Raw genomic sequence first — 12,133 nt, forward strand, 5'->3', positions numbered from 1 at the left:
TGGAGCATCCAACAATGCTGTAGTCCACACCAGCATGTCATTTTCAAGATATAAACATATTAACAGAACCTCTGCAAAAGGGAAAGGCCATCCTTTATCTCTAGATAGTTTTAAGCAGTTGGTTAGTTTAAACAGTTCCCAGGTTTAAGTAAAAAGATCCTGTTGAAGCAGTATAGCTTGTCTTAGCATGGAGAAATCCAGTCAAACCACAGCACGGAGGAGTTGCAGGAATGAAGAAGAAAGAGTGGGAGTCCTGGTAAGGAGAGGCTCTCCATGGATGAGGACACAAGCACCTTGTGGGTAGACAGAGCCACCCTGCTCTCACCACTGTACTGTGGGATTGCTGTGCTGCCTGGAGGAGCAGCCCTAGAAGCTGGGCTTGTGGTTTGGGGTTTTTCCCCCTTAAAACATTCTAGTTTTCCCTTATAAGTACCTGATGCAAAGACTTTCTGTCGAAGCAGTGCTCTAGCCGAGTGGTGCAGTAAGGGGGAGGAGTAGCCTGCGAAGAAAATGCTGAATAGACCTGCTCAGAGCTTCTGGTCCAGATCTGAGTCCCAGCAAAACGGGATACTTACTTCAGTCCTCCTCTGGCTTCTGCAGACAAAGTTTCTCTTTGTATCTCTTCAAATGCCTGCTTTTGCAGACATGTCTGATGCCCTGTATGAGGCAAGTAGTGAAACAGGAAAATCTCCCTGAGGTTTCCCCCCCTTACCACATCTGAGTGTTTGTCATGTCATTTCGTCGTGTCTGAGTCTCATATATTCTTTTCACTTCTTGAAGTGAGCTGTTAAGCCACATCTGTGGCCCATGCAGAGCTGCCCAATGATGCCAGAGTTTGGTTTAGCAGGAGTTTAATGGAGATGATCTTGTGTGCTGAATTCTAATAAATGTTCCTTAAGTTTTGCTGACTTCAGCCAGCAGAGCCACCAGCATCTTTATGGCACTAAAAGCTATAACCACAAAAACTTAAAATAAGAAAAGATAGCAATGAAAAATAGCTAGCTGTCTGCACTTTATATTGGTATTTGTTTCAGGGATGACTAGAAAACAAACATTTGAGAAATTCTACTCCTGTTCTGGTATTGGACAAGTCTGAATCCATGCTTATTGTAATGGTTGTGTACAGCCAATTTGTCTTTGAACAGAACTGGAATATGATCTAACACGAAGCTTTTCCTTCAGACTTTCAGCAGAGCAGAACTACATTCAGCTCCAGCCATCCCCAGTTGATGAGAGTGGCAAAATGTTTCCAAAATGTGTGGAAGCAATTTTCTGCAATACAATTTCTGTCTTGTCTTCAGTGATGGGAAACAAACAGAAATTTGACAAAAGGATTTTCTTCCATGGTTTTGTCTTGCCATGACAAATTAAAAGCTTGTGCTTAGGAGACAGGAGTCTCACATCTTAAAAGATTTTTCACACTGAATCTTTTTCTTAATACTTGGATAATCTAAGGTCTCTTTGAAATGGGCTGTCTTGAGTATACAGGGTGCAGTTAGAGGTTGATGGAAAATGTCAGCTGTTCCCTTTTCTAAATGTCTTGAATAGAGAGAAAAAGGTCTTTCGAGACGAAATTTAGGATTTGTGCTGTTCCACTATCTGTGAAAGTCAGCAGCGCTGTACTTCTTTAGGCTTTAAAAATAAAAAAAGCTGGAGGAGAACGGAAGGACTTGTTCTGGTCTGGCAAGATTAAGCTGAGGGAGTTCTGGGAGACTATATTTTATCTTAATTTCTTTGGAAAGGTGGAAGTTTCTCTGCCATGCATCCGAAATAACTCTCAGACTTCCTTTTTGTGACGTTCCTAAACAGCGGCTCTGTAGATAAGGCCCAGGCTGGCGCAGAGCTCGGTATCACTCACTTGCTGCGCTGTTTTGCTGGCTTTATCATTCTTCCTTTCCGTACTGATAGCACAGCTGTGCCTCCCCATATCCCAGTGAAAGCAAAGGGTCAAGTGAAATTGTGCCAGGGCTCCTGAGGGATTGCACCTGGGCAGAGCACACCAAGGGCTCGGGCTGCCGGTGGGGAGCCCATTGCAGAGGTCTCGGCCGGAGGTGGTTGGGCTGTGGCACGGAGGATGCAGCTCTCTGGCTATCACTTTTCCAGGCTCATCCTCAACCCCTGTTTCTTGTCCTGGGAATGGGGGATGCCTTCTCAAAGATGAGGTGGTGCTGGGCTCTTCTTCAGCATGGTCAGGCTTCCGCAGGTGAACCCAGGAGCTGCTGCAGGGAGCTTTGGCTGTTGCAGAAGGATGCCTTTGGTAAAGGTGAGACCGTGAGCCCCACCAAGTTTTGCTTGTCTGTGCTGCATGTCAAGAGGCCCCCTTGGATCCCAGTGTTGTGGTGTGTGGGCTTGCATGGCAGCGGGAGATGGGAGGAGTGGAGCGGGGCAATAGAGAGCAGGTTGGCTTGTGCTTTGCAAAGGCCAGGCTGGCATGGGGTTTTGATTCCTTCAGGACCATTATTTATAAAGCTAATTGTGCAACAATATGATACATCTGTTCCCCCCTGCTTCATGCAACCATTAACCATTCTAGAGAGGAAAAAAAAAATCTTGTATTGCTTGACCCACAATTATTTTTCACAGCAAACTTGCAAATACTTTAGCTGGCAGAGAGCACTTCTGGAAGTTTTAAATGACAGAATTCCGTAATTTCCCTCTGGCAACCAATTTCTGACAAGCTGCCACAGATTGTATTGCTTCATAATTCTGACAGGAATCTTTCTTTTTTGTAGTCAGCCTTGCATGTTGCATCACACAGAGTGAACCTATTCTGTGAAGCCATTAGAGGCAAGGTGATCAGTCCAGTTCAGAAGCAGGAGAAGTCTTCTTTTTCTCATTTTCTTTTCATAGATGCTCATCTATGCTTATTGCTTAGGTATCTGATTAGCCTTCTTGTGTAACAAATCCATTTCAATGAGAAATAAACTGCAGTAAATGATTAACATAATCTTCTTTACTAATGACTTGGGTTTTTTAATTTAATGAGTCACTTCTGAAAGTCTGAGGGGGAAACAAGGACATGCTTTTCTTTTTTTTAAATTGCCACAGTGCCATCATTTGCCTGTAGAAGCCTGGTGTTGTTTCTTTAAGCAGCCATACCACACATGCAGTACGTGTGCTTGCTCAGATACGTCCAGCTCGCTTGCAACAGGAAATGTGTTGCACAGGTTTTATAAAATGACTCTTATGGTTGTGATTAATGATTTTGTTATCCAGGCAGTGAAACCACAATAGTTTGTGACCACTATAGCACTCAGAAGTTTCTGGTATGAGCAGCACAAATCTCTCGTAATTGAGCGTTTGAGGGCATGTTAAAAAAGAATTTATCAGACTCCCTGTTCCTTTTAGTCAGCTTTAGACTAGTTAGTTAGTTTAGTTCCTTTTAGACAACTTTTAGTCTTGGGTTCTTTTCTCTCTTTTGACTACTGGGCATGTTTTCAGTAGTTTCCCCTCAAAACCAAATGCTGGAGCTAGGTTGGTTTTAACAGGTTTGAAAAGAAGATGGTGTTTCTCTAAGAGACCAGAGGCTCAGTAGTTTGGGACCTGATTTTCCATCAGTGAAATAGCCTGTGTCTGGAGGCCATGTCCTTTCTAGATGTATTTCTGTAGGTGAGTGTTTGTATTTGGAAGACTTACAGCAAGCATCTCATGTTTCCACCCTTCACCACCCTCCCCAAAATTTTGCCTGCTATGCTGATGGTAGATAATCCCAGCCAAGTCCCAGTCTTCTTGTGGGGGACAGAAGTTGTCTCCTGCTTCCCTCACTGACGAAGTCCTACCATAATTTGTTCTTAGTGGCACTTGGCTGAGGATGAGTGTGCCTTTTCTTTGAGAATATGCCTGATTTCACCAGTCACCAATTCCAGGTTCAGTCCCAGTGGAAGGGTATTGAGAGGACAGTACACTTTGAGAGGACTGAAGCATCATCATGCCTCTAATCCTCAGTCACTTAGTTTCTTCTGAGGGTATCCCTCTGGCTTCTTGAACCTCCTTATAGCTGTGGCCACCATCAGAAGTACGTCCTTCTGCCTGAACCTTATTTGAGCCTGTTCCAGTGAATGCCTTGTGGTCTTACTTTCTGAAGGATACTAGAAGAATAATCCCTTCCTGCTCACATTCCTATGGAATTCACAATTCAGTAGACTTCTCATCTTCTTGGTCCCTTCCATGATGGCTTTCCCAGGCTGGAGAGACCCAGGCTATTTAGTTAGCTGTTGTTGAGAAACCATCCCGTGTCCTCTGTGGTCCTGGCCATGGCTCTGTGAGCTTGCCATGGTGGAAATACCCTTACTGGGACAGGGTGGACGAGAGCCACACCACAGACAGCTTGGAGCAGCACAGCAGATACGTGCAGTGCCTCGGCGGTTGTCTTTGTTGCTGCTGGTTTTTTTTAACCTGTTGCTGAGCCACCAAGTGGACACTGTCACAGAGCTGCCTATTTTAATCCCAAGACCTCTTTCCTGGCCAGCAATAACAGGCTCAGAGGGCATCATTCTGTGTTCAAGGTGTTTATGTCACGCTACTCTTTAGGTTTAATTATGTTTGGGGGATTTTTAGCATCCAGCACGTTAAAGTCTCTGTATTATGAGATTCTTAAGCAGGCTTTCAGGGTCAACTTTCATTTTCGGGGGACTTTTAGCACCCAGCATGTTAAAGTCTCTCTTTATTATGAGATTCTTAAGCAGGCTTTCAGGGTCAACTTTCATTTTGACTCTTGTGAACAACAAGTTTCATCTGGAAACTGTGTCATCATCTTGTTCATCTCTCTCCTAACACCATTGATGAGCGTGCCCACCAGCACAGGTGAGGGGCCTGTGTGGTTCACTGGTGACCTTCTGCTTGGGAGGTAGGAATTTTCTACCTCTTTTGTTTTCTTCAGTCCTCAGATCACACATTCATGTGTGTTAAGAGCACTCTTCCCCTATGTCAGTTTGAACTAGTGAGGGGCCTTGGTGGAATATTGGTGTTTGGAAAGTACCAGTGCTTATCCCAGCTGATGGTCAGCAAGGTAACTGCATGTGTCACCCAGCCAGTGCCTTTAGTGTCACCAACCAGGAGTCAGCATGATCTTCTTTATGAACGAGTGAGCAGAGACCCAGCCTTGTATAGCTTGATTTCCCCTTTCTGGGTGCTTAGAGTAAGTATTTGTGTTGGCAAACTGCCCATCTAATCTGAGGACATTGAATGTGGAAATGCAGCAATTTTTAATAAGGTGAAAGCAAAGAGCAGCACTGCAGCCTCTGGTATGCTGCAAACAGGTTTTGTAGCCATGTCAACACATGTGGAGGAGAGGCTCGGTTGCCCCGACGGGTCTAAAGGGAGAAGAAGGTGTGGAGGATAGCAAAGGTAGATACAAATCTGACAAGATAAAAATCACTACAAGCTCTTTTCCAGTTGCCTATTGCAGAAATGCTGCCTTCCCAGAGAGGCAGCAAATAGCGCAGTGCTTGGAGGGCTGGTTATAGCTCCCAGCTGCCCTGCTGAGATTATCAAGGAGTTATATCTAGTTTGGGTGGGATTTTTATTTTCATCCAGGACAGGGAGGCAGTTGCAGGACAGTATGTGCAATGACCTCCCACTGGGTTGTTTCCTCAGGCTGCATTGTTTGGACCATGAACACCCATGATGTTTTTGGAGTGTATCCACAAAAGGCTTGTCCCAGCAGGGCTCAGCTGTGGATCCACTAAAGGTGAAGGGTTCCGCTGGGTACCATGGTACCATTTTAAGGCCCTGCCTCTTTTTTGCTTTGTGTCAATCGAAGTTTAGCTTTGAGAGCAGGCTGGGGCTGCCTGGGCCATGGGATGTGTTGTGTGGCTTTCTGAGAAGCTTAAATCACAGCTCAGCATCTTGGTCTGCACCACATACAGCTCTGCAGGAAAGGTACTTGTGTGAGTACCAGCATGGCTGTTGTAACTAAATCCTGACTCTTCTTGGGGTTTTCAAACAGGCTTTAAGCTTAACGTTATTACAAAACATTTGTAGAAACTGCTCTTTTTTTTAACACCCCCAGAAATGTGCTAGATATTATAGGGCCTGAAGTTAAGTCCACAAGAATTAGCTTTGAAGGGTTTAAACCCCAGATTTGAAATGCCTTTGTCTAATAAGTTATGAAGACTGATGAAACCTCTTTTTTAAAAGAGCCTGAATATTGGTGCAGCCTGAATATTGGTTCCACTTTAGAGGTGTTGTTAACTGTGTTAAGAATTGATCTGCTTCTGTGTACTTGTTTTAAAAAAAAAACTAAAACAAACACACGTATTAAAAGTCTGTTCTTAATGAGAGTCAGCCATTCAAAACTCATTCTGCTTGTTGTACCTCTCACATAACCCAGCCTGGCTTCACATCACACTGCAAACGACTGTGTGTTTGCTTTCAACAAAAAAAGTTGGGACTTCGGTGCTTTTAAAGTGCTGTAAGAGTTAAAGAGAACCAACATCTGTTTTTGTGTTGTAATGCTTCAAGGTGTTCTCACCTTTGGACAGAGTCTTTCAGAGTGTTGTTTTCAGAATAAACAAATATTCACAAAGAGGGTTCTTGTATTCTTGGAGCAAGAAATGCGTCTGGTGTGATTCATTGGAAAATAGTATTTAGAGAGTGCATTCTTGACAAGGAGAGAAGGTTTTTCAGGTAAAACCAGTCTTCTTCTATTACTGATAGGATTCTTCTCTGCTCTTGAGGTTGTGTCCCAGCTGACTGCAGTGGTAATCAGGACCATGGACTTGTAGCTGCAGCACATCTTGTTAGTTGAGAGGGGGGTGGGGTGGAGATTTCTTTTATTTCAGGCACCAATCTTTCAGGCACATGCAGTGCTACAGCTGTTCTGTTTGTTGTGCATGGAGGCTCTCTTTTTCCTGCTCTTGGTTTGCTGGTGCATTTAACAACTGTCCATTGATATTCATGGTAATATGAGAAAGCCCAAAACCTATAAATATAATTAATGGGCAAAATCCTGAATATTGTATGGCAACTGTTTTCACCAAGGAAGGGCTATGGAGAGATGGTGGCTGACATTATTACTTCTTTGTGTGTTTCTGTGGGAAGATAAATAGGATTGTTAAGAAGCAGTAGGTATTGGCAACAGCATGTTACTGTGTGATATTTCACCCTTTCATGATCATTGTTGCATAATGATGTAACTAATTAACCTAAAGAAAGTGCTCACAGGGAGCCAGGAATGTATAAAAACACAAGTAACATTCATTGCACAGTAATAGTGAGTGGCAAAAAAGTGACAAAACAAGAAAAAAAAAAGCCTGAAGTTTTTAAAGGAAAGCTGATATTCAATCTGGTGATGAACTGGAATTCAGTGAGTGTTTGGAGAATGTGTAAAGGTTAACAAAATTGCCAGTGTTTTTGTAGCCTGGGTGACTGGTGGGGTACAGCCTGGGCACACAGATGCTCTGTCTGAGCCCTCAGGACCTACAGGATTGCGTCATTTGCCGGGGTTTAACTTTGCTCTTCAGAGCTAGCTCCTGGTGAGCACTCATCATCCCGCCATGCCCAGGATAACAAATAACATGCCGAGCGAATACAAGTGGTGTTGGTGAATATGTCATGGGCAGGCTATGGCATATTATTTTTCCATGTGTGTGGTGACAGCTTTTATGGCCTGGCAACAGATCTGCCTCTTTCAAGTATTTTATGTGAACCTTCATGAAGCCTCCAGCGGTCAGGTGTTGCCAATATTGCAGGTGTGCGCGAAGTCAGTGAGTGGCAAAACATCTCTTAATGCCCTGTGCTGTGACAGCTGAATGTATGATGATTTTTTCCCCCCCTTTCCATTTAAAACAGAACGCTACAGATAGCTCCTCCAACTCCTCTCAGAAAAGGGAACAGCCTGTGCGAACTCTGGCTTCTCCTGCATCCTGTGAACATCGAAGAATTTGCACTCGTGGACACCTTCATGACCATTACAGCTCTGACCACTACCATCTAGAACAAGTAAGGTTTCTTCCCAGTGTTGCTACCTCTGTGTCTGCCAGAGTTTGCCAGTGTTTGGTTTTCCTCCACGTGCCTGAGACAGCTCCCTCCTTCTGCTCTCCCGTTTCCTTCTCAATTAGCTTTAAATGGCTTCCTGTTATTAAAAAAAGAGGGGGAGGGGGGGTAACACTATGGTTTAGCATGTTATGTTGTACCACGTGCACACAGGCTGGTGTAGGACCGTGACAGTTGTACTCCCTCATGAACCAAAGGCTGAAAAAGTCTGTTGTGGATCACGGTGAAGGGCATATAAAGAAGGAAAGACAAAGTTGTTAAGTACTGGCTCTTCAGGAAGCAAGGAGACAGTGATTACCAGTATCAAAATTAGCTTATTTATCTTTTCTCTCTCTTCATCTCCTTCCTACTTCCACAGTCAGTGCCACGATCCTACCGGCACGTCAACTTTCCAGATGATGATGAGGAGATAGTGCGCATCAATCCTCGGGAGAAGATTTGGATGACTGGGTATGAGGATTATCGCCATGCCCCAGCACGAGGAAAGAACTTTGATCCTGATGACATGGACTCTTACGTACGTTTTGCCAAAAGCGAGGCCTCGAAACACGAATACACTTATCCTTACGTAGACAACACGGACTTTGACCTGGGTGAAGATACCAAGGGTGCTGTGATAAAGACTCAACCTGTCAAATTCAAGCCCAGGCGGAAGGAAGATGGTGAGAGGTCACGGTGCGTGTACTGCAGGGACATGTTCAACCACGAGGAGAATAAGCGGGGTCAATGCCAGGATGCTCCAGACCGCGTCAAGACTTGCATCCATCGAGTGAGCTGTATGTGGTGCGCAGACACTATGCTCTATCACTGTATGTCTGACCCAGAAGGAGACTATACAGATCCTTGCTCGTGCGACACCAGTGATGAAATGTTTTGCCTCCGGTGGATGGCCCTTATCGCCTTGTCTTTCATTGCTCCATGTATGTGCTGTTACTTGCCGCTTCGGGCTTGTTACCACTGTGGGGTCATGTGCAGGTGCTGTGGTGGAAAACACAAAGCTGCTGGATGACTACAGATGCATTCAAAGTGTTAGGTTTTTCCTGTAGTTCAAGGAACACGTTGGTTTTGGAGCACTGAGGTCACTCACTTTAATGCAGCCACTGTGCCCGACAGCATCCAGAAACCACCAGTTTGGATCACTTTACATTGGGTCGTTTGGGGCTCACACTGCATTGATTTGCTCATCAACTGTTCTAACTAACTAACCTACAGCATAGACTTTTGTATTATTAATCTGTAATCAAAACAGACTGTCTTGTACATGTTTAAATTTTATTTTTTTTTTTCATTTAAAATGAGTTTGAGAGAAGAACTGCTTTAAATGGTGGTGGATTGTAGAACATTTCCAGGTTGTGTCTGTCTTGCCTCCGCTTGTGTGGTACCAACAGCGTGTTAGCAAGCTTTGGCATTTCTAGAAATGGGACGGTGTAGTGAATGAGATCTCACTTGGAAGACATTTTAACTTACCGTCAAGCTATTGTGTGTGTATAGAAGGTGTGCTAGTAACAAACTTGTACCACAACACAGTATTTCTGTCACTGGTTTTCTTTGGGTTTTTTGTTCTGTTTTCCAAAGCTAAAATAGCCATCTAAGCTGCAGTTTCTCTTCTAGGGTCCATCGTCATTTCCTTCAGCAAACATCTTAAATTATTTCTCTGTTCCTAAAGCTCTGTGAACAGAAAGTAAGGCTCAGTTACCATAGTCACATAGCCATTGAGAATCTGATAGTCCTCCTTACCTGTAATCATTTCAGACCACTACTTGAAAGGGAAACTTTAAATTTTAGGCTTTTCTCTTTTCCCTAAATAACATTGGAAAAATGTGTTTTCAGAGCTCTGCCCAAAAAGAAAGGGAACTTCTTCATTAGACAGCAACAGAGATCTGTGAATAAAACACTAAGGTTCCAGATGAGGAAAATTGTTGATATGCAAAGAATTACTAACAATGCAATGTCAAAAGCACTATTATGGCAATTCTGGGGAAATGCTGCATTAAGTGGTGGATTATATGGAAAATCATGTGTGTTTGTTTTCTGTATACATGAGCATGAGAACATTCGCGTCCACTGTAGTAACATTTAGCAATCCAAGCAGGTATTGAAAAATCCAAAGCCAGGATGTTAACTACTACTTCCAGTCTGTGACCTGCGGTCACAATCTGCCAGATACTTCCACACATCTCAGCACGTTGCTGTGAGCCTGTGTGTGGGATGGAGCATGTGAGTCCTTGCAGGAGCCAGACTGAGGCGTCCGCCTGGCTTTCCCCCTCCCCAGTTCACCACCCAGGTTTATCAAGTGGATGCATAAGGTGCATACAGCAGGCTAATATTACTTTAATTTTTTTTATTATTTTTTTTAATGTCATGTTGTCTTGTGTACAAGGCTTGTAATTAGCTTGGAAAAAGAGTATTTTTCTAATATATTACAAGGAATAGCCAAATAATTTTTATTAAAAAATAAAAAAAAAAGATTTAGCGCAGTGAGCTCTAACTAGCATAGTACAATCCGAATACTTTGAGGCAGCTAGGGATTGGCTTGTCAAAGCTGGCACTGCTGTTCCTGCCATAATTTCTTTCTGCAGTAAATTGCCAGTGGGCGCATGTCCTTTCCCTCCCTCTATTGCACATTGACATCAGTCTTAAAAGAGAGGATTTTTTTTTTTTTAAGAATTAATTTGCCAAATAAATGTAAAAGGAACGCTTGCCATTCTTTCTTGGTGGAATGTCCCAACGGTTCCTCTGAGAGTTAATCACAGCTTTTTAGTCAACCATGAATTAAGTATGCAATGTGCTTATTATACACTATAGAGTTGGGTAGATTTAATTCATAGCAGTTACTGGGGATTTTTTTCGGTTGGAGAAAAAGAAATTGAATGATAGTGGAAAAGGGATGGAGTGTTACACTCTGGGTGATGTGTCTGGGTTTGCTGAATTAAATATAAATATTTTGTGCCTAATAGCAGTTGACAAATCTCTCAATGGTGTCTAGTAAACATCAAGCCAGCCTCGTAAAAAAATAATTAATGAAACAACCTTTTCCTTTTATTTCTGTTCTCAAAAGTTGTTTCATGTAAACAAACATCTGTAAGATCTTCTCTCTATAAAGCACAACACTACAAAAAGATCTTACAGTTTTTTGTCCGGTCTTGAAGTGCCCCTATTTATTTAAGTAAAGTAGACATACTCCAAGCCTTTCTGTATGTCTGAAAATAAAAGTTATTAAAAAAGTCCCTCTTTTTTATTTTTTTTCTTTTCCTCCTCCTTCCTCCCTCTTCTCTTGGGTTTTTGTAATACTTGTAGATTTTGCTGCGTACGTTATTTGGTTCGTGATGGCAGTGGTGTAAGGGCACAAGGATAGAAATGGGTGGTTTTTTGTAAATATTTCTCCTTAATTTCCACACTGCTGCTGAACAGTGTGTAGCATTCTCCCAGTCAGCTTTGCAATACTGACATCAATCATTTGAGAGAAATTATTCAGATTTTATTTTTGTATCTGTGGTAACAAAAACATTAACCATTTTTTTTTCCTGTTGTGGAAAGGTTTTGGGTTTTTGGTTTTGTTTTTTTTTCCAAGCTATTGCTCACGTTAACAAATTAAAGTGCCTGAAGCCTCATCATTATGTATCTATATACTAAAAGTTAAAACCCTGTTGTATTGATTTTTATAAGCCTTTTTACCTCTGTGTAAAAAAAAAAATATATATACAAGTGTATGATGTACATTTTAGTTCTTAACTTCTTTTTTTATTGTTTCTAATATGTATGATCAGTGTAGCTATTGCTTTAAAATGTACCGTGTAAATACAAATACATCATATCAAAATGATGCAGTTTATTGTCAAGATTATGCTGTTTATTGTTGCTGAGGTGGCTGGGGACTGAGGGGGAAACAGAATGGGAGCATCTCCAGAGCTCAGGGTTTCTAAAGAAAAAAATTGCTTGATTTTACAATTTTTTGTGGCAAAGGCTGCTAAAGCCTTGGGCACGGGCCATTCTCATCCAGAGACAGCAATGGAGGATGAGGATGGGTGCTTTTTTCCTGGTGGTTTTTAGGTGTTTTCTGGATGTTTGGCGGGAGGACGTGGCCTGGCAGCACCAGGCCCCAGTAGGCCCTGGCAGCCATGGCAGCGGCCAAGGCTCC

The 12,133-nt window shown here is 42.8% G+C and overlaps 1 protein-coding gene across 1 annotated transcript in view; it reads left to right on the forward strand.

The window, feature by feature from the left end:
* Positions 1 to 11,815, forward strand: part of SPRED2 (sprouty related EVH1 domain containing 2) — a 59,721-nt gene extending 47,906 nt beyond the window's left edge. Inside the window, exons 5-6 of the mRNA XM_041477191.1 lie at positions 7,792 to 7,941; positions 8,354 to 11,815. Of these exons, the coding sequence (XP_041333125.1) occupies positions 7,792 to 7,941; positions 8,354 to 9,004 (801 nt within the window). The 3' untranslated portion in view covers positions 9,005 to 11,815. The remainder of the gene's footprint in view (positions 1 to 7,791; positions 7,942 to 8,353) is intronic.
* The last annotated feature ends 318 nt before the right edge of the window (positions 11,816 to 12,133 follow it).

The sequence above is a fragment of the Pyrgilauda ruficollis genome, unplaced genomic scaffold (assembly GCF_017590135.1).
Source record: "Pyrgilauda ruficollis isolate IOZ18807 unplaced genomic scaffold, ASM1759013v1 scaffold4, whole genome shotgun sequence".
Classification (NCBI taxonomy): Eukaryota; Metazoa; Chordata; class Aves; order Passeriformes; family Passeridae; genus Pyrgilauda; species Pyrgilauda ruficollis.